Source organism: Abramis brama (assembly GCF_963993115.1).
Source record: "Abramis brama genome assembly, chromosome: 23".
NCBI lineage: Eukaryota > Metazoa > Chordata > Actinopteri > Cypriniformes > Leuciscidae > Abramis > Abramis brama.
In genome coordinates this window covers 10,488,373-10,512,267 of record NC_139985.1, presented here as the reverse complement: position 1 = coordinate 10,512,267, position 23,895 = coordinate 10,488,373, and the positions used below count along the sequence as shown (strand labels likewise).

At 37.0% G+C, this 23,895-nt stretch overlaps 1 protein-coding gene across 2 annotated transcripts; it reads right to left on the bottom strand.

Annotated features, from left to right (window-relative positions):
- Nucleotides 1-654: 654 nt before the first annotated feature.
- Nucleotides 655-21,087, bottom strand: cass4 (Cas scaffold protein family member 4). 2 transcript variants are annotated; one of them, XM_084100378.1, is made up of 7 exons: nt 20,822-21,087; nt 6,979-7,380; nt 5,346-5,423; nt 4,592-4,714; nt 3,171-4,433; nt 2,480-2,560; nt 655-2,375 (listed from the first exon to the last, which is right to left on the bottom strand). In XM_084100378.1, the coding sequence occupies exons 1-7, from the start codon at nt 20,825-20,827 to the stop codon at nt 1,959-1,961; spliced, it is 2,370 nt and encodes a 789-aa protein (XP_083956504.1). In that variant the 5' UTR covers nt 20,828-21,087; the 3' UTR covers nt 655-1,958. The 2 variants fall into 2 exon arrangements, with proteins under 2 accessions (XP_083956504.1, XP_083956505.1); XM_084100379.1 differs by having other exon boundaries at nt 4,601-4,714.
- Between the last annotated feature and the right edge of the window lie 2,808 nt (nt 21,088-23,895).

Below are 23,895 nucleotides of genomic sequence, written 5' to 3'. Positions count from 1 at the left end.
CGTGGAATAGTATATGAATACTATATAGGCTACGAACTCTATTAATATGCTATATACTATAATACTATACACAAATAACACTAATGTTATTTGCTATTGACTTCTATAGGGCTCTATGGTTCCTAAATCAGCTGTATTTGCTACGCTACGGTAACGGACATAATTTCAGTTGTGAGTGTGACAACTATAGTTGTTTTACTATTCGTTAGATCTAGAATCGAAAGTGAATTATATAATACATTAATAACTGTTAATGTTCTTAAAGTTAATGAATAGATTTTTTAATACTAGGGGTCCATCTGTTGGCTGAGGGTCTGGTTTGGGACCCTGGTTACAGAAAAATTCAACGTTTTTCAAGGTTTAATCGATAGAGGGCGCCAATGCGTTATTTATTTTTGTACATGAGAAGCAACATGTTTCTCATTAGAAGCAGATCATTTGGCACACATTGGTGATAAGATATGATCTAATTCTATCTACCACACTGGTAATCTGTCATTTGATTTCTTTTCATTCTTTTCATAACTTTAAATGTCCCTTAACGTTGTGCTAAAAAAATTAAGTCAACTTACTCTCCCTTCTGTCATTTTAAATCTGTATGACTTTCTTCTGTGAAAGCATATATTTTGAGAAATGTCTCAGTACATACAGACAGAAAATGTTGGTATCATTTTATTTGTGTCGAAAAGAAATCGTTTCACAGACAACTGAAGAAACAGAGGATTCTACATTCCTACTGTGTGAAAACTGAATATTGAAAACTAGAAAAATTGACAAAGTATACAAAAACTGTAACATCAATTGTACTGAAGAAATATTTACATTTTGCTGAAACACTGCATTTTCAATTATTATACGAAAAAGTGCCACATACAACATCTACATACATTTTTGTCTACTTATGACCAAAAATCTGTATACAGTATGGCTTTATAAAAGTGCAATTTAAAGTCTGAGGTTTGGCTGAGTGAGTACATCAGAAAGAATGCAACAGATAAATGCACAGGTCATGTTTAAGACTGTTACTGTATCACTGTCTTTAAAAAGAATAGTTCGCCCGAAAAATGAAGAAACTTAATGTGTCTCAAGCTCCAAAATGGACCAAGGCACCATAAAATTAGTCTACATTACTCTAGCTATGAGTAAGTAATAGACTAAAAGCCATCATTCATTCATAAGTCATAAGATTCATTCATTCATGTATTCATTCATTAGATTTGTTGTTTTATCCTTTTTGGAGCTTGACATGATTGTTATAAACTGTTGTACTAAAAAAAAGTGTGTCATTGTTTTGAATTTCTCCTGTGTTTCACAGAAAGACAGGTTTAAACAAAATGAGGATGGACTAAATAATGAAAGAAGTTTCATTTTTGGGTGAACTATTACTTTAACATCTACACAGCAACTATCATGCTTTCTGCTTTGTCTTTATCTAGTATGTTTACATGCACAATCATACAATGATATTTCTTAATAACCCATATCAGATAATAAAAGGTGAAAGCAAAACCTGATTGCAACACTTACATTTTAAATGTCTATACATTACTGATATTTAGTAATGCTTTTATTCTTGCATTAGCATATGTTGTGCATGCAAACATACTCTCAATATCATTAATTGAGGTTATAATTATAAGTGGTCCCTTTGTTACCTTTAACACTGCCTCCTCATCCAGACTAACATGTTAAACAAAACAAAAAATTGTGGGGTTCGGTTTAAGGGTGGCTGCTTTAGACTCGCATAAAAATCACAGAAATTGAGATATTCCATAAATACCATCCCAGACAGCAACATAGTGTCGGCCCAGATCCGGCCCACATCTGGTACACTTGGATTCCACACGGTCCAGAACTGTGCCGGATCTGGGCCGACACTATTTTGCTGTCTGGGGCATGTTGTCTTCACCAGCCCATCTCTCACGATAAACTGGGCTACCAGATGGCAAAACTGCTGCTCAGACGTCCAGCGACATTCTGAAGTGTTGTACCCTTTGAGCCAACTCTTTGGCAATGTCCTGTGCCTCCTGGACAGCCAATTTGTCAGGGAAGTTCACAGCTGCCTTCTTGGTCACTATAGCCAGTTGCTTGAGATAGGCACACAGCTGAGTGCTCATAGACAACATTTCCCGGTTGGCTTCTCGACTTTTCGCTTCACTACACAGAGTGTTCACAAGTCTTTGGCCTACCATAATAATCAGCTTGCTGTGGGAGATGAATTTTTCAGGAGGCTGGCCATCATTCAGACTACTTAAAAACACGCTGATGGCCTTCTGAATGGCTCCAAAATATAGCCGGCAGTGGTCAGAGATGCAAGGCTTCCTGGAGGTTTGGAGTGGACTGGAGGTTGTGCTAACGGGTTGTGATTTGGAAACCTGTCGAAGACACAATAAATAATGAAATTGTTTAGAAAGTCCAAATCAATAGAAGTTTTGAACACAATACTGTGAGCTGTACTGGGAGCGTCACACGTTTTTACCTGTTTTTTCAAGTTATCACCATTTTTCTTTTTAAAGCTGCTCTTTGCTGGTTTTGGTTGTTGGTCAAACTCTATCTTTGTCTGTTGAAAAGCAATAACATTGGTTAAAAATATTTAGGCAAACAATATTAACAATATTTAGACAAACTTTTGAAAGTTAGTATATACATTACATACAAAAATTTAATCATTAGTTGTTGTAGCAGGGATGCAAGATATATCAGCACCATATCAGCAGATATTACAGATTTAAAATAATAATCATTTATCATGCATGTTAGATGACCCTTGCTGTCATTAATGCAAGTCAAATCAATAATTTAATAGCACTATTAAATGCTATCTTCAACAAATCTCAAAATGAATATCCATTTTTCATACTGTACATTGCAATGCTGTGATGTTTAAATTCACTTGTAGCATTTACAATGATTGATTTCTTAGTTTTTAGCGTTTTATTTCTGATTTATTTCATTTATTTATATTTAATATTTTATTTATTTTACAGTATAAATTTCTAACAAAAAACTTTTTAAAATCGTCCATTTATTGGTTATAGGCCATAACATGCAAATAATTATGGGCTTATCGGTATGGATCCAAAATTTAGAGTAACAGCATTTTTATTATTAATATAACTCATTAACTCTATTAATGTTAATAAGAGTAGCCTGTAGTGTGATTTGCTTACCTGAAGTTGCACATAGTCACTCTCATCTATTCCTGAGTCTACCATTGGTTCACGTTTACTTCTCCATTTAGATGAGCCTACGTCCTCCACCATGTCTGGTTCCTTAGTCGGCACTCTGAAAAGAAGCTTTCCATTTGCGATCAGGATGGACACCAGTCTCTTCACATCCTCTGGTACGGTCCGAGCCACCATAACAAACCGCTCCAGGTGGTCAGGCGTCTGGGACTGACCGGCATCCTGAACTAGCTTGTCAAGCAGCCAGCCCAGATCTCGTAGAGCGCTTGCAGCCTGCTGAAGGATCAAGCCTGAGTCTTCGACGATGGAGAGCTGCTTCAGGAGCCTGGTCTGGAGGTTAGAGTCTGTCAGCCGCTGCGCATTCCCTCTGACATCCAAGGCAAAGTTCAAGAAGCAATTGACGGAGTCAGTCACGTCTTCGGCAGCCGTGCGGATCTTATGGAGGTGCTGTTCCAGGTGCCCTCTGCTCCTCCATTGGCTGCTGACGAACAGCATAAGCTTGGGCACGGATTGGCACACCACTTCCTGCAGCTCAAGCAACCTGTTGCCAGCTTCCTCCTGTGAAAGCGTGACCTCACGCAAGGGCTCGGGTTCCGGAGAACTCAGCATGAAGGAGTCGCAAGAGCTCCTGGAAGAACTGGAAGCCGTGGAGGAAGTGGACACCGTTGAGCTCCTCTGATGGTCTTTGTTATTTTCATTGTCCATTCTAATCATCCCTTCCACAGCCTGCCTGGACATTGTCCTGTCTCTTGAGGGCCAATGTGGAAGTTGGTCATACATGAGTCCAGGTTTACCCCTGTAGTCAAGGGGTTCGTGGCTCTTAAAAGAGTCCACTTCAGGAAGGCTTTGCTGTTTGGGTAACACTACAGGGGTCTCTTTTTGTATAAGGCAAGGTGGGACATCATAGATGCATGCATTTGTTGATTTCCCAGTGTCTGTACAAGATTGCACCACGGGATTACTCGGTTTGGGGATGTCATAGAGGGACTGGACGACAACGTGCTTCCTTTCAGACCAATTGTGTGTTGGCAAAGTGTCATAAAGAGGCTTGTTTGAATTAATAGTTTTGGCTGGCATGGTTCCGAAATAACCAGGTTTTTGTGGGAAGAGAGGCACATCATAAATCCATTCAGAGGGTTTCGGCATGGTAATAAAAGCACATGGAGGCTTTTGAATATCTTTACTGATGGAGGGTACTGGGATGTCATAATTGGGGTCTTGGGACACTAATGGGTGTATAGTGGCGACCTAAAATAGAAGCAAAAGTATTGAAGTTTTCAGTTAGAAATGGTTCTGAAATCTCACAAATTGATTTGTTTCAGCATTTGTATTGAATCAGGGTTACATCAGTGAAGACTTCTTGAATGTTTTTAATATGTTTTTATGTGTTACTGTACAGGCATTACCATTCCTACTTGTTTCTTGGCTGCAATTGGGCATCTTGCATTTTGTAGCATTTCATATCTTTTAGGCAACTCTGTGCTTGACGTCAGTAATGTTTCCCTTTCCAAAGGCTGCCGTGTAGATGGCTTCAAAAGACAAGTTACACAGTTTATGAAGTTCAATTTTATCAATATTATTTTGCAGAGTATTTCTAAAGCTGACCATCACTGTCTCTATGAACTTTTGATTGTATAACCAAAAATTGCTAGTGTGAAGGTTTTCAAACTTTTCAATTGGGACCCCCAAATAAAAAAATCTTTGTTAAAAAACACACACAAAAACACCATTGTTTCCAAAATCAGATAAGTGGTTTGATATTGTCACTATACTAATGTGAAAACAAAACAAATAATTAATTTTAAAAAATACAATGCATCTCTTTTTTTTTAACCTGCTATCAATATTAGATGTATGAACCTGAGGAAATTGTATTTTTTAAATTAAAACTATGATTTATACTGTAAATATGTTCATACTGATAAAACAATCAATTGTGCAAAAATCAGAATTAAACATTAAAATGTTTTCTGTAATTTTAAATCAGATTTCTAACTATATAATTTCTACATTTTTATTTATTTTCTGCATTTCACCATGTTTTCTCTAAAAAAAAAAAATCTGCAGACCCCCTTTCAGCCCTCTGGGGGTCCCTTGACCTCAGTTGGAAAACCCTGGACTAGTGAACAGATTTAAAAAGAAAACCTCAAGAGGACTTACTGTGAACAAGGAGGGTTTTCTCACCGAGCTTGGGACATCATATATTTCTATACCAGTTCTGGGATGAGCAGTTAGAGCCTGAAAAGAGCAAAAATGTATGTCTAGTCACAAAACTAACTCAACAAACAAACACTTCAATACTCTGTGGAGGTGGCAACACGTGGCCCGCTTCTTACTGCAAGACAGGATCCTTGAAAGTACTGTGCACTTTACTGTATTTGTGCCCTGTTAACCCAGTTTTCTAATTAAAGCCATGTTATAAGCTGCAATAGTAAACTTCTCTCCCTGAAGCAGGAGGGGAAGTGGGCAACATGTGCACCCTGTTGCCTCACCTATTACACAGTAACTTGCACAGACTCTTCTCTCTCTCTTTCTTTCTGTCTTTCTCTCTTCCCCTCTCTCATTCTTTCTCTAGTCCTCAGCCCTAGATTTTCTGGTTGCAGTTAGTGGTGTCTGAAATCTGCTCTTTTATGAGCTCATAAAGCCCCTGTGCTACATACCTGTCCCCGCAGAGAGAGGCCCCTGGTCCCCATCTGTAAACTCTTTGCCAGCAGGGGTTTCCGAGACCTTGCTTGTTGTTTGCCTCAGTTCAATGTATACTGTACTACATCATCTACATCATCTGTCTTTTATGATTGCAAAGGTGATATTGCTTATATACAACAGTTCTATAAACAAAGTTAAAATTGAGTAACTTACATTTTTGAAAAATTTCAGTGTCTTTTTTTTTTTTGCTCTGCCAACGAAAATAGTTTCAGGCAAAGTTGCAACCATTGCATGTCTCTGAGACACACTTCAACAGTACTGTTTCATTACTACATTAATCAGTGTTTTAGAACGAAATCCTTTGCATGAATTATTAATTTTTTCTGGTCTTGGACGAATCATTGTTTTTGAATGAATCGGTTGGGAGAATAAATCAATGACTCACTCATAAAGATAGTGGCTGCATCTGAAATAGCATACTACTGTATGAGTATGTACTTCTTTTGTAAACACAAGTAAACACTTTGTGACTGTTGAAAAATATGTTCTATATAATATGAATATGTGTAGTATAAATGTAATCTGGGTGTCCTATAGACCTTACTGTATATAGCTCCGCCCCTTTTAAGAGCTGCGCTCGTTGTGTTCTGTCTTCCGGTTTGTATTTCCACAGAATCAAGGTAAGATCTTACAGATTTATGAATGAACCGCTGTTTTAAAATCTTCCCGGTCTACTGGCATTTGTTATGACATCCGATTTCATCCGAACATCTTTCCCTAACTCTAAAATAAGTAAATCCACTTCACCAGCTAATTAGCCTACTCTTTGACAGCGATGCCATAGAAATATACAGGGCTACCGCAAAAATGGAAGTTCAAAGACAAAAATCTAAAGATGGCTGCACGCTTGTTCTGGTGCATAAGGTCTATTCATTCGTCATGTTATCATTGTCATGTGACCTACCCGCATCATTTGCGTTACATCCCTGTCATTCACAAATCCTCTCCCATGGCCTTAATACTGTGAATTTAAGAAGTTCCAGTGCTGTTGGGCCAATCAAATTCAAACTCAGGAACTAACTATGGCATAAAACATAAACATGACCCAGTAATAGAAAAGGTGCTGTTGATCCAATGAGAGACTTACTTTATGTGGAGACCTGGTTCCTTCTGGATCCTCTTGTGCCGTGGGCTTATCTGGTGAAGGGTTGGCTTGATGGGGCACTTTATATATTGTATTCATTTCTTCATAAATTGGAATCCCCGATGGCTTGGTAGCATTTGGAGTTTGATAGATGTTCTGATGGCTATGGTCGCTCAAGAAGTCTCTCTGTGCACTTAATTTCGTATAAAGTTTCTCAGCCTCTGCCGGGGAAAGAGGAGCCAGGCGGTTCGCTGGTGCCAGGCCCTGACGTCCATGAAGAGAACACTTCCACCAACCGATGCTCCCCGCATTTCTCCCTAGCACTATGATGATGTCACCCTTGCGAAAAGCCAGCTCATCTTCAGTTTCGGCTGTGTTGTCATAGAGAGCTCTGGCATACAGGGTCTGAAGGAAACAGAAGACAGAAGATATGAGAGATTAGTCCCTTATGACAAGTTCTGGTCAGACGAAGACACGTAATGACAATGACACACAATGAAGAAGCACCACGGATGGCAGTGCTGTCTTGCAATTGGCTTTGAATAAACAATGGCCTCGTGTGACAAAGATAATGGGCCAGTGCGTAACTAGGCATGACTTTGTAGCCCTGCTGAAAGAATCCATGTGATCCTTGTTCCCTAGTTACACTTTCTTCAGATAGGCAGCACAAATCCAACACAAATATATTTTTCTTTGCCAAAATACTTTTTTCTTTGCCTTATTGCAATATTATACTACCAGTATCGATATCATCTTGATAAAAGTTAAGATAAAAGCTTTTGTTACAGCTATAAATTCAAAACTTTGGGGTCAGTAAGTTTTTTTTTATAAGAAATGAATGCTGTTATTATGCAAGGACACATACAAATGTATCAAAAGTGACAGTAAAGACATTTAATGTTATAGAAAATTCCGATTTCAAATACATGCTAAACCTTTCAATTCATCAAAGAATTCTAAAAAATGGTATATGTTTCCATAAACATTTTAAGCAACTGTTTTCAACATTGATAATAATAAGAAATGTATCTTGAGCAGCAAATCAGCATATTAGAATGATTTCTGAAGGATTATGTGACACTGGAGACACAGGTAGAGTAAGGATGGAGAATATTTAGCTTGGCCATCACAGGAATAAATTACATTTGAAGATATATTCAAATAGAAATTTTGTTAAAAGTGCAATAATATTGCATAATATCACTGTTTTACTGTATTATTGATCAAATAAATACAGCCTTGATGAGCATAAGAGACTTATTTCAAAAACATTTCAAAATATCTTACTGATCCAAAGAATATGTGCATAAGGTGTATGGATGAAAAGCCTTTCTCATGCTTGGTTTGCACTTCCTACAACAATTGTCTTTAAAAAAAAAAAGGAAACATCTTCCACATACTTCCTTATATGTCTACATTTTAAAATCCCCAAAATAGAAAATTTGGGTTTCTGGTCTAGACTGTTTATCGGTGGGAAACAGGTTGGACAATGAATCCATTCAAATCATTTTTAGCATAAATACGAGACTGTAAATTCAATAGCGTTTCCAGAGTTTGATACTCAAGTACTTTAGATGTCTTTACAGTTATGTATAAATAGGCCCTCAGACACAAACACAAACACCTGCACCTGCAAATCATACAGTAAACAAGATATTTGATGTGTGTGACATCTGGAGAGCCACTCGCTCAGCTCACATCAACACACACACGCTTGTAGTATGTGCACACGTCTCTTTAAACCCCGTCCCATGTGCTCACAAATTCCTCAGCAGCAACAGTGCACATGCTTGAAATTAAACATCACGTTCCACACAGCACTGGAGCACATTATGGAGGAATACCTTGAATGAGCACAGGCTGTTACACAACTATCTATCAGTCACTCAGCTTTATTATCAGTGACATACAACAAATCAAATACAATTAAATTATAACAGTTTAAATGTTCAGGTTAGATTTTAATTACTTTTTCATCATTCGGGAAATGTAAGGTCATTCAAAGCGTGCAGTATTGTCTGACACACACACATATATTATATATAAATAAAGGACACCCTTTAGAATTGTATGGTTTAACGAATCAAAAGAACATAATAAAAATCATCTGGTTGTTTGTTTGCAGGTCTTAAATACAACCTCAGATGAACAACAACACATGACAAAATTTCCATGTCATTATTTATTTAACAAAAATAATGTCAAAATGGAAAAGCAATGGGTGAAAACTAAGTATGCCCTATGATTCAATTGCTTGTAGAGCCACTTTTAGCAGCAACACGTTGAAGTAATTCCTTTCAGTATGACAGTATCAGTCTCTCACATCATTCTTGGGGAATTTTGGCTCAGTTCATTGAGGTTTGTGGGCACTTTTATGCACAGCTCTCTTAAGGTCCCGCATTTCAGTCAGGTTGAGGTCTGGACTTTGTTTGAGCCAGTGCAACACCTTGATTCTTTTATTTTTCAGCCATTCTGTTGTAGATTTGCTGGTGTTCTTGTGATCATTGTCCTGTTGCATGGCACAATTTCAGCCAAGCTTTAGCTGTCGGACACTAGAAACATTTGACTCTAGATTAGAATACTTTGGTATACATACCCAGGTCCTGTGGCTACAAAACAAGCCAAAAATCATAAGCCCTCCATTAGCATGATGGACAGTTCTGCCCTACTAAGGCAAAAGACCTTAACTCACCAGAGTGTGAAACTGAGAAAAATGACTTTAAAGTTATCTTAATGTCCTGGCAATTGAGTTATAGGTATAATATTGTAATTTTCACATGTTGTAGTGTATACCTTTATTAACCCATCTACAAAAAAATGTTGAACTCAAATTTGACCTTTGACCCTTTTTCGGAAGTTACTGTATTCTGCCTTAGCATTGCCCACAAAATGACAATTGGTCATACCAAGGCAAAAGACCTTAACTTATATTTTATAGCCAATGTCATGCTTAAAATGTAAGCAATATTAAAATTGGACTCACTATGATAAAAATGGCTTTACATGTATCAACAAGAAGTTAAAGTAGTGAGAATAGTTGGAAAAGTATGAATGGTTTTAATTAACATGAATTTAATAAAACAAAGGTGATTAACATCACTAAAGTATAAAAGATGTGGAACATTTAAAGTTTTTTTTTTTTTTTAACTGACTCTAAAACTGAAGTGTGTGTGTGTGTGTGTGTGTGAGAGAGAGAGAGAGAGAGAGAGAGGTGCGGGCGCGATCGAACAGTGGGATCGCGTCCGCGCCTCTCTCTCTCTCTCTCACGCACTCACGCACGCACGCGCACACACACACACACACACACTTCAGTTTTAGAGCCGGTAGCAAGTTTTAAAAATTCGTGGTGGATGTAATGGATTTGCTTTCTCGTCGGTTGTTTGACATGGATTTTAACCAAGGTTCAACAAAAGGTAGGCTCTAAATTATTCTTGCTGGTGTATAATGGGTGTGTCGTTGCGGCTCCAACCAACCAACTCGCGTAGTTTTCAGTCAGTGGACTGTCATTGGCAGGCGAGAGCTAGACTGAGAAGCATATTTTATTTCAGTTGTACATGTAGCTTTGTATTACGGGCTGTGAATTAAGATATCATACAAGCCTGCTCTATTCAGTGCTTGTTACTGGATAAATTGTTGATTATGGCTCGAAAAGTGTTTGTATCTAGTTTGTGAAGTAGCTACCGCTAGCTATTATTGGATGTTAAAGATTCAAAGCCATCTCCACCATCATTTTCCCCCGAGAGTATGCCATTCTTCAAACCTAACAAAAGCAATCACTGTGAAATATGTACGTGTGTGTCTGAGGTTATTTAATTGCTACATCCCGTAACTCCAGCGCGGCAATACTTCGATGGTCGGTTAGAACAAGGCAGAGTGCCGTAACTTCACGGCAGTGCACCCGTAACTTCATTCGAGTGTTCAGGAGCAGCGAGAAACGAAGGCATAAAGCCGTAACTGACGTTACGGGCTTCTACCATAGTTTCCCCTTGGCTTTTTGAAGTTACGGCAAAAACATAATCTTATTCCACCCAAAAAACAATCGAATTGAAACTTGATGTTTGTCTATATGATAAAACTTATGTTTATTGTCCTAAAAATTACAATAACTCATTTTCGCCAAAAATTGAAGTTACGGCCTTTTGCCTTAGTGCGGCAGAGTTGGTATGAGGTGTTTGTGCTAATATGCTGTGTTTAGTTTTCGGTTCGCCTAACTTGTCGTTGTGCATTATGGCCAAACATCTCCACTTTGGTCTCGTCTGTCCAAAGGACATTGTCCCAGAAGTCTTGATGTTTGTCCAGATGCAACTTTGCAAACCTAAGACGTGCTGCCATGTTCTTTTTAGAGAGAAGAGGCTTTCTCCTGGCAACTCTTCCAAACATGCCATACTTGTCCCATCTTTTTCTAATTGTACTGCCATGAACTTGAACGTGAACTGTAGTCTGAGGTGTAGTTCTTGGGTGTTCTGCCATTACTCTGAGCATTGCACGGTTTGACCCTGGGGTGAATTTGCTGGGATGTCCACTCCTGAAGATTGGCAACTGTTTTGAATGTTTTCCACTTGTGAATAACCTTCCTTACTGTAGAATAATGGACTTCAACTTGTTTGGAAATGGTCATATAACCCTTCTCAGATTGATGGAAGCAACAATTGCTTCTCTAAGATCATTGCGGATGTCTTTCCTCCTTGGCTCCAGACCAACAATCTTCCAAAACCTCTGCTTTTATAGAGGTGATCACACATGCTGATGATCAATTAATCAAAGACATTTGATTAGCAGCGCCTATGGAAGCAGTAAGCACTTTGATGGACTTCAAAACATAAATGGCCATTCACTGCCATTATAAAGCTTGGAAGAGCCAAGACATTTTTTTTATATAGCTCCAATTGAATTTGTGTGAAAGAAGAATGTCATATACACCTAGGATGACTTGAGGGTGAGTAAATCAAGGGGTAATTTTCATTTTTGTTCATCTGAGGTTGTATTTACCTTATTTTAAGAGCTGCTGTCGCCCAGATGATTTTCTATTATGTCCTGATACACAAAACCATAGAATTCAAAAGGGTGTCCTTTCTTTTTCACATGATCTAATCATATCATATATTTTTTAATTATAAATATATATATATATATATTAAAAAAGTATTATATTCTATTTTGTATTACCTTAATTCTATTTTTATTATTACATTTAATCTAATCCTTTTAATTCACTTTTCTTTTCTTTCTTTTTTTATAAGAAACAAGTGAAAATCATTTGCAGGTGCTGTAAACCCATCTTGTATTTAGCAAAATATTAGATTTTTGGACTGACTCAGAACCACCCTATAACAACGCTTCAAAATATAACCGCCACCCTAATATCACTTCTAAATATAACCGCTAAAATAAATAGCTGTCTGCAGAAATAGGTGACCACCTCCTCTTCATTGCAATGTACATGTATGCATGTGTAGCTGATGTTCAGCTCCCCATCCCCCACACACACACACACGCACACGGCAGCCTTCCTTCCTCAAACCTCCTCTCCCTGCCGATAAGAGGCAGACACAAGCACTGCCTTAAATGGCTCATGGACGGTCCCTCAGTGACAAAGCCTCTATTCAGCCCACATGGATGACAAACCGAGCACCTGTTCCGCTCACAAGGCCTGCATCGACTGCAACATGGACTCTGGTTAACGCACGCAGACCACAACAAACCGCAAGCCCTCCTACTCTGAGCCACACAGACCAAAGCACAACAGGGCTTGTGCCAGCATGCTTTGTGTGTGCATGGGAACTTAGCTGCAAATGAGAACGAAACTCAAAGTTGCACTCAACATACTTTAAAGTAGTTATAGCGTGATGTAGTTTTGCCAGCATTCAAAATAATATATGTATTTCTTGTGGTTATGTGTGTCATCTATATATCTTCATGAGCACATTGATACTGATATAAAACTGACAGAGAATGTGTTCATTTTGATCACAGTTGGTTGTTATATTAGTGCTAATAGCACAACAGAAAAATAGCAGGGGTTTCAGAACATCTGCAATGATTAATATGCCTAGTTTGCATAAAAAGGATGCAAGTTTGCACTGAAAGGAATGACAGTGCATTTAAAATGACAATTTTTGTGATGTTTCTATGATGTTACTTAATATGCAGAGAAAACTGCACTGGAAGAAAATAATGTTGGATTTAATTTAAAACATTTGTAAACGTCACAAACAATTGCAAAGAACTTATTAAACGTGACATTTAATCCAAAAATCTTTGTTTTATTTGCAACTTTGAAAATTCAGTTTTAAAGGAGCAAGTTATCCGTAGTTTGGGAGGATAGATATGCATACGTAGATGCCACATTGCACAGATGCCACCGCTCCACACGTCGATGCGTCCGCCATCTTGGAATGGACAACATTTCAGATGCTTGTCAAACAGTAAAAATCAATGAGATTTCCAAGATGCCACAATATCACACAGCCTCTGGTTGTTAAAACCACTGAGATTTAAATTCCTGAAGAAATAGGATAACCTTTCGGTTTGTGTTTTTATATATGTTAACTCAATATTACAGGTTTTTAAACTATGGTAACTTTTTAATGTCATGTTAGCTAACGCCTTTGTCTTGTATTGTGTCAGTTTGGCAAAATCCTCTGCTTAAATCTATTGTAGCCTAGTATATAGATATTTATACAAGCATATGGTTGCAGACGCACAATCAATTTGCTCTCGAGTGTTCAGTGCTTTGACCCTGGCAGACGTATAGCGCTTACATATAGCGGCCCATAGAAACAGCAGCTAACGAGGCATCTATGTAGGTGTGTGTGTATATATATATATATATATATATATATATATATATATTATTGTTCTGTTTGTGTTTGTGCATCTTGACCTGCCTGACACAGCAACACTGGCTCAACCAATGGAGTGAGTGTGGGGCGGGGCTATCCATTTGCCCAGCCAATGGATGACTGGGAGATTGTTCAAGAAAAGCATTATTTTTGCCATTATGTTTTGTGATGCTAATAGCACGAAAATTATTTATTTATTCATACTTTTTAACATAATTCTGCAAAAAAAAAAGAAAAAAAAAGATAGCTTTGAACATTGTTCACAATGTGTCATACAGCAAAGTAGTCTAACCAGCAGATTTTTGTGCTGAAATACTGTGCTGAAATTTTGTGGCTGTTTATTAAATTTGCCCCTGGTGTGTATGACCGTACACGTCTTAAAAGGGAAGATTGCTGAGTGTGTACATTTCTAAGTTTGTGTTTGGAGTATGCGCGTGTGTACAGTGGGAAAGGAGGTCAAATTCAGATGGGATTCCTGCACACGCCTGCTTGTGTGGATCAGACTCGGACAGCTGGCCTCAGCTCTCAAGAAGCAGCTGTCTCTCTCCTTCATGTCTCACACCCTCTCTCTCGACATGTCTTGTTCTCCTGTGAGATGAAAACTGCTATACCATGCTATGCTGTAACATATTGATAATATCTATATTTGTAGGTTTTTAACAGTATTTATTGCACAATTTACTGGAAAACTTGATTTTGATTGGTTAATCGCAGCTATATTTTACTAAAATGACTTGGGCTGGGTGATAAAGCTAAAAATATATATCTATTTTTTTTTTTTACCTTTTTGATGACAAACTACTGTATATATATATATACTGTTAAAAACCTACAAATATAGATATTATCAATTTCTTTTCTTTTTTTTTTCTTTTCTTTTCTTTCTTTTAAGAAATTAGGAAATTTATAATGTTGTTGTAAAAGATATCTATTTAAAATAATTACTTAAAAAATGTATCACAGTTTCCACAAAAACATTGAGCAGCACAACTTTTTCAACATTAATGATAAGAAATTTTACTAGAGCACCAAATCAGCATATTAAAATGATTTCTGAAGGATCATGTGACACTGAAGACTGGAGTAATGATTTTGAAAAAAATATGTTTTAAATATATTAAAATAGAAAACAGTTTTTAAATTGTAATAATATTTCTCAATTTTACTGTTTTTACTGTATTTCGGATCAAATAAATGCAGCCTGGCGTAAGAGACTTCTTTCAAAAATATTCTTACCAAACTTAGGGAATATCTCATTATTTCTGTATAAATGAATATGTCATATTCATTCAATTACTTAGTTGGTAACTAGCTGTGCAAGCTAAAATAATGTGATGATGATCACCCTGTTGAGTTTATTGTCTTGCTGACTGTACATTATATCTTACTTATTACGTTAGGCTCCTCCCACAATGACCAAAACTCAGAATGAAATTGAGATTCATTACTCAAGAGAACTACATACATTCCTTTGAACAAGATGCTTCTGCAATTTCTAAGTAATCTTAAGTGTACGCTTCTACAGAAAGAAAGCGTTTGCGATTCTGTGAAATGTGATGTACTATGTGAAAATGGCTTCTCATTCACTTTAACCTCTCAACCCATGGGGGTGAAGGGTGGAAACCTCAGTGTCAAACCAGCACTTCACAGCAGATGATTAGGTACGAGACAACAATGCTAGCTGTGCGTGGAATGACATCCACAGACATCAGATCTTTTCATCTTTACAACTTCCTAATGCAATACCCATTAACTCTTTAACTGTGAAAAACAAAAGATTATATTTTAAAGAAAATTTTAACCTGTTGTGTCCATACAATGAAAGTCAATGGGGTCCAAACAACAATGGACCGCATTGACTTTCATTACATGGATAAAACCACACAGAAACATTTTTCACCTTTCATGTTTCAAAGAAGAAAAAAGTGAACTTTGTCTTTAATTACACACATATTTGAGACTGCTGTTGATTAGACAAAGTGGTCTATATTTCAGAAGACTATTTTCTCTAGGATTGACAGGATTGCTTTGCAGTAAATATTTGCGCACACAGGGTCACTGGCACAGGCAATGAGAGCGTCTCTCTTCATAGGGACAGGAAGCTGCCTTAAGTTGATATATTAGACTTTCCCACATAATGTAGGGCATCTGAGATGTGCTTCATGCAAATTGTCCACTCAAGAAAAATTCCACTTGCTTTCCAATCACCGTTTTTTAAAAGAAATTACGACATTACAAAAGATATCTATTATAAATAATTACTGTTCAAAAAAATGTATAACGGTTTCCACAAAAATACAAGCACAACAACCGTTTTCAAAATTGATAAGAAATTTTACTTGAGCACAAAATCAGCATATTAAAATGATCTCTGAAGGATCATGTGACACTGAAGACTGGATTAATGATGCTGGGCTTCTCCGATGATTTAGTCCGCTAAACTCCGTCCCTTTCTTACAGTTGACTGCAAGTTTGCGTTCAGATCTGCCTCCATCCAATCAAAAAGATGACTGAACCAAGTCCCCATTTAACCGTAAATGAGAGTTCTACCGTAAACTTAGTTTAGGTTAGTGATATCTGGATAGGTCATGGTAAGGCATTGATACACTGAAAAAAATTTGGAGTAGGATCAGAAAATTTACTCGAAATGTCACAAAATGGCAAGTTACTAATCCTGACAACAAAAGCAATGATAAAACAGTGTAAATACAGCTGGAAACCAGTGAAAAATGAACCTCATTAATTATTCAAGGTCCAGTGCATGATGGGAACCCCAGTATCAGAAAAGTTGAGTAATTTTTACTTAATTTTATTGAGCTGATATTTACGCTTTCATTTCTACTCGCTTGAATTAAGTACTGATATGGAATTTACTTAGTTTTTTTAATTCTTGCCTGAACTAACTTTTTCATGTAAATTACATTGTTTTTTTTCAATAGTATTTACGTCACCAAAAAATAATTTTTTACAGTGTAAGAAGTAGGTCAGTGAACATGAACCCCCAACTCTTTGTATCTATAAATCTTCTGTCTTGCTATTTCCTGTCAATGATGATATCATATTCAAACCTCTTGTTTCTCAGAGACGACTTCCTGGGACCCATCGATTCACATGACTCTTATTTATTTATTTTTCCAGGGAGGATATAGGAGCTAATAATGACTGACTGATGTTTAGATATGAGTTTCTGTATGAGTGAGTGAAATCATCACTATCAGTTACACTAGCTTAAAGTTCCCCTTTTGTAAATTTGAGTGTTTTGAAATTGATGCATCACAGGAAATGTCATACATCTACACAATGCAATGATTAGATTCAACATAAAGATAAACAGCAGATTACCCCAGTCGTGATTATGATATATTGTAAATAAAGGGTCAGGGTCGATGAGGACTGATGAGTGGACAATTTTGCAGTTTTTTTCTTTTTTCTTTCTTAGAAGCCAATTTCCTGACCCTTCATGTCTTCTGCTTTTTTATGCATACATGTTGTCACCACATTTTGGCGTCTTTCTATAGCTGAGGCAACATCAAGCCCAAGTCACCAAGTGTTTGCAGATCCATTTCCCCAAATTCAGAGTGTGTTTCAGTTGTTTAGCCAGCGCTATTTCTGTTCTTGTGTTAAATTTAGACATAAATGTGAACATGCATGACAAATGAAGAATTATAGAACTTATAGAATTATAAGTTCTATCTTATGGTATTTTATTTTAAATAGTGTAAGTACAACTTGCAAAAAGTAATATGCTGATTAAACTATTTTTATTGAAAAGGAAGTCTTCGTTTAAAGTCCCTCTGAAGTCAATAATCTTAAAACTCATCCTTGATCACCAAAATTACATATTTAAATGTTTTTTTTTTCTGTGAAAAAATGCCTTAAAATAGCTTGAATGTAACTACACCCTTGCTTCATTTAGCATACCTGGAACAATGTATATGCAAATTAGCCCAGCCTCCACTCACGTCAGCTCAGAGATTCACTCGGTTAACTTACTGAGGTAAATGCTGCACAATGGTATCGCTCTTTACAACGTCGGACACACAATGGTAATTAAAATGATTAGCCTTTTGCTTGACTATGTTATCAAACAGCTAATAGTGAGTTGCTAATGTTACATGAACCATGTTTCCGTTCGCCATCTCAGAGTCAGACCTGCCAGAACGTCAGTGTTCCCCACTGACGTTCTGGCAGGTCTGACTCTGAGATGGCGAACGGAAACATGGTTCATTGGCATATTCCAGGCATATAGTTCATTGTAATCAGAGGTGGACAGTAACAAAGTACATTTACTTGAGTACTGTACTTAAGTACACTTTTTGAGTATCTGTACTTTACTTGAGTATTATTTTTTCCGGAAACTTTTTTACTTTAACTTCACTACATTTGAAAGACAAATATCATACTTTTTACTCCACTACAATTCTGTCAAGGTCCTTGAGTAGAAAGTAACATCAGTCAGTGGATGATTTTGGTTGCAGGGGTTGCATTTTGGTTGGAAATGAAAGTTGGGTTGACGTCAGAACCCTGCATCTGATTGACATCAGAACCCGACGTCAGATAGACGTTGGATGTTGATTGAAAATAAAAGTCGGGTTGACGTCAGAACCCGACTGATGTTGGTTTCTGACGTCAACCCGATTTTCATTTTCAACCACAATACAACGTCTGTCCAACGTTGGAGATCAACGTCAATCTGACATTGGATCCTGACATAAACCTGATTTTCATTTTCAACGTTGGGTTTGGTCTTCTAAATGCGACTTTTGTCACTTTTTTGGAGCACACTAGCTTATAGATAACAGTAAGGCTGACATATTCATACTAAAAGCCAAAAAACTTTAAATAGGGCAATATTTGAGGGAACAGCCATTTGGGTGTCCGAAACCATTGTGGACGTTATTGAGTGCACTTATTCAATCTCACATTCAATCCCACTACTGGAACTGTGCTCTAGAAATAAATGTGATATTGATATGAGGGTAGGCAGGCGTAGATTCAGAGGCATACGGTACTTTAAGTATTACATACAACAATAATAAAACAATGCACTGACATTTACTTTTTACTTTTGATACTTAAGTATTTTTAAAAACGAGTACTTCTGTACTTTTACTTAAGTAAGAATCAGTCTTTACAACTTTTACTTGTAACGGAGTAATATTTGACCAGTAGTATCTATACTTTCACTCAAGTAAGGAAGTTGTGTACTTCGTCCACCTCTGATTGTAATATACATCATACACCCGCTATATTGCTAGCCTAAATCCACCCGATTTTTGCTAAAAGCCTTCTGGCACGTACATGATTGGTTTTCAAGGTAGTTTGTGACGTAAGAAACACCAGCGATTTCAAACCGCGTTTTTAAAACAGTCTTTAGACTTTAGAAGACTTTAGTCTTTAGACATGAATTTGCACATGGTTTGTCTTAAAGCATATTAAAAACACCACATAGACACATAAACAACATTAAAAACTTGATTTTCACCACAGGGGGGAGTTTGATTAAATGCTCATTTTCAATTACTTTGGTACTAGTTTTGGTTGAAGGAAATCAAGTTTCCACAAATAATTTAGGGTCATAACCATTTGACTAAGGACCTATCCATAAGATATAGCCTAGATTGCGTAAAGAATACAACATTTTAATATTTTAATCTCTTGTTGGTAGTGTGGGTCATAGAATCAGACTCTGTGGGTGTGATTTTGAAACACATTGTCGTCACACCACATCGCAGATGAGTAAAATACACTAAATAAGGAAGAGCGCAAAATTGGCCAAAAGGTCAAATAAGGGAGAAACTTTAACTTTAACAACCATTAAAGTAGTCTTGGTAAGAATTTTGTGTTACACTTTATTTTAAGGTGTCATTGTTACAGTGTAATTATATATTTAAGTACTGTGTAATATTAATTAACAACATGTACTTACTATAGGGTTAGGGTAGGATTAGGATTTGGTTGAGGGTTAGTTGCATATAATTATGGATAACTTACTGTTATTACTATGGTAAGTACATGTTACATATGCAACAAGGACACTGTAAAAAAAAAAGTGTTATCAGATTTTTTTGTTTTACTTTTATACAGCAAAGATGCATTACATTGCTCAAAAGTGACAGAGAAGACATTTATAATATTTTTTTCAGCATTCTATTCATCAAATCATTCTAAAAAAAATAAATAAATCACAGTTTCCACAAAAATGTGAAGCAGCACAACTGTTTTCGACTTATAATAATAAGAAATGTTTCTTAAAAGCAGCAAATAAGCATATTAGAGTGATTTCTGAAGGATCATGTGACACTGAAGACTGGAGTAATGATGCTGAAAATTCAGGAATAAATTACATTTAAAAATATATTAAAATTGAAAAAAAGTTATTTTTAAACTGTAAAAAATATTACGCGTATGAAAGAGTGAACCGCAGCTGGGGTTGGAAGTGACAAATAAAGACCAGCAGTCCAACGCAAAGCTCTTCACCATACAAAAACAGCATCAGATAACCACAGAAAAATATGCTCATATTGAGCAGGGACTTTCTTCACTAAGAATAGTAAAATTGCTAATTTCCACCTACAACTGAAGTTTCATCCCCCATCAAACCTGTAACCTCTCCAACTTAACTCGACCCTATTCTCAAAAGAAGAGAGCATGTTAACGACAGGCATAAATTGCCATTCTCTTCCTTTCACTCTCAGGGTTAGCGGCATCACGTTACACGGCACCCTCTGCACATTTGGGGGTCTATATATGAGGCTCAGAGCGGTGAGGGCAAGGGTTACGGGCTGACACCACATCTGAACAGTGAAATCCCAGCAGTTGGTCATCGGCCAGAAGAAAAAAAAGTATTGTAGAGAAACCCAGTTCCTCTTTGAAACACTGACAGCATGCTGGTAGGTTGCAATGGCTTTCATATTACTAGTTCTGAAACCTCACTGAGGGTTGAAATGATCTAAAGATGTACCTGAAGAAGTTAAGATGATTTAGAAGTAAACTGTACTGACCTCCATCTTTCTGAGATACGAGTCCTGTGATCAAGCAGTAAATTAATCCCATTCAAAAGTCCATGTAGAATTGACAGACACAGCAAAGCTTCTCCAACAGCATCTGTGAATCTGTAAATGGAGTCTTAATCAGTCTGTATTTCTGGGGGGTTTTTTTGTTGTTGTTTATGTCTGTTTGCTCTATTTCTATGTACTATGGTCTTCTTCTTGTTGCTCTCACACACATGCACATTGCCCAAATAAACCCCGGAGTCCAGACACTTCACAATAAGGGGCGGGGAGTGAAGCATTCACTCATGACATGTGTCTTGCTCTCATGCACGTCAGCCAATCCGAATGCCCCTTAACAACTGCTACCGCACCTCCTCCAACTTCTATGAAATTGTGAGAATATTTATATGCCTGTTTTAGGAAAGGTGCAAAGCAGAAGTTGGTCAGACAAAATGTAGGTTCTTTTCCAAAAGAAAGACAAAGGCTATCAGTACTACTAGTACTCTACTTCCACTATTTGTTCCACAAATCAATTTTCACTTTCGTCTGCGCACACATGAGCTGATTTATGGGACGGATTCTCCAGTGGACAGACTTTGTTGTCAAGACAACCGATAGACCCCCTGTATCGGCTGGGTGGGGGTGGGACACCAATGATATACAGCAACGGTTCTCAACTGGTGGGTCGTAACCCAGAAATGGGTGACAGGTCTGTTCTAATGGGGTTGTGGGCAACTTAAAAAGCAAACAAACAATTTTAGATGCGAATAATAAAATACAACTAATATTCTAATTGTGTAAAGTTAAACTTCCTTCTTTTGTTGTTGACATCAAAGCACTGGCAAGAATTCAGTCACACTCTACATCATTATGATTCACTACATACAATCAATTCACCTGATATTCAAAAAACATGATCAAAACAACACAAAGTAAAAGAAAATACACCCCACACAATATTAAATATGGATTGACTTACTTGCAGTTAATTATTGGCAGCAAAATTATTAACTGAATCATTGAGAATATAATACTGAGACACCTAGAGGACAAAATATTTCACTTTTGAGCCTATGTCATGTACATATGCATATTGTTGGGCCTATGCAGTTTATTGTAATATTGGTAAATTTCCATGTTTAAGGAAAATTGGTATGAAAATCAATATCAGTTGCCATTTGGAGTCCTAAGTAATATATATATACATATATATGATTATTAATATGATGATATCATGATTAATCGATTTGATAGCAGTAATATATATATATATATATAAAAACATAAAAAAAAATTGGTATACAAATTTAATGTAATATAGTGTATATGATTCTATAAAATAAAAACATTTGTATATTTACATGTATCCTCTAGTAAAGAAAGACCTGCTTCATGACTAAATTTCTCTAAAAGACTGACAATTTTACTAATGCTATACAAGCAAAAACCTTTAGATTCTATATGCACAAAAATATTTATACTATCTTAAATGTGCTACAAAAAAGTCCATCACACCAGATTTATCAATGACAGAAGACAACAGCCCACTGATAAAACTGGCTTCCAAAGAATAAGGAAGTTATTATTTCCTTTGCATCATTACGCTACACATAATTTGCAGTAGTGGTCTGATAGAAGCAGTGAACAGATACTCTATATCTGTACACAACTCTGTAGTTTACTTGTTACACCTATTATGTGTGTAAACATTTCTTCTGCGAAGCCATTGAGCTCATTTGACAATCCCTAAAACCAAACGAATAAACACGGATCTGTCACACAGTAAACCGGCTGAGTAACACTCACTGTAAATGTGGCTTTGTACTTAAGAGCCTGGCCAGGGCAAGACAAGGAGGATCTTGAAACTGTACAAGGAATTACCCTTCCGTGTCAAATATGTAGACATACTTTTATAATTAAGCCTTGAAAAAGATTGCTTCAAAAAAGCAATTCTTGCCTCAGAGCGAAAAACCTATTTTTAGATGTTACAAAGTATTGCCTTAACTTTTGACATTACTGAAAAATTTCCAAAAATATCAGCATTTTTAAATGTCTTGAAGACAAGTTCCACAGAACCGCGAGTCTATGACGCTTATGTCGTACATGATTCATCTGATTTTGTTAGTTAGTTTTAGCAATTGCAGACCGGCTTTTAAACAACCAGGGTTTTCTAGAGAATGACTCTGCAAACAGTGGTTGTAGCTTCTGCAAATGACTGTGTCATTTCGTCTCTATGTGGTGGTGGTCAATATTTCCATTTCTTTCTGTGAGTGCACTGCCACAAAGCGCTAACCACAAATAAGATAAACATAGAAGACACAAAACCAAAGAAACAGTTGCAGAAAACCCATCCAAGCTGCAAGCTGAACTGATCAAGTCAAAAGAAGGACTGCAAATAAATGCATGACAAAGATTTGAGGAAGTAATATGCAGGTTATTTTGATCCTTGTCGTGCCACCATGATGCTCTTTCTCAAGTCTCTATTGTTTTTCTAGGCCCTAAATATGGTTTGGATCGCAAATGTTTGGGGTAAGTGACAGTGAAGATATTTATTTATAATGTCCTGGGAAAAAAAATTAGCCTAGCTTCCACAAAATATTAAGCAGCAAAAATGCTTTCAACTGTGATAAATGTTTTATCAGAACATTAGAATGATTGAAGGATCATGTGACACTGAATACTAGAGTAATGATGCTGAAAATTCAGCTTTGCCATTACAAGGATAAATTACATTTTAAAATACGCAGATGAGCCAAAACATTATGACACCTGCCTAATATGCTGTTGGTCCTTCACAATCACATGCTACCAAAACAGCGCCGACCCACCGAGGAATGAACTCTAGAAGACCTCTGAAGGTGTCCTGTGGTATCTGGCATCAAGACGTTAGCAGCAGATCCTTCAAGTCCTGTAGATTTCAAGGTGGAGCCACAGTGGATCGAACTCGTTGGTCCAGCACATCCCACAGATGCTCGATTGGATTGAGATCTTGGGTATTTGGAGGCCAGGGCAACACCACTATGTGTGCAGTGCAGCAGGGTGCATTATCCTGCTGAAAGAGGACACTTCCACCAGGGAACACC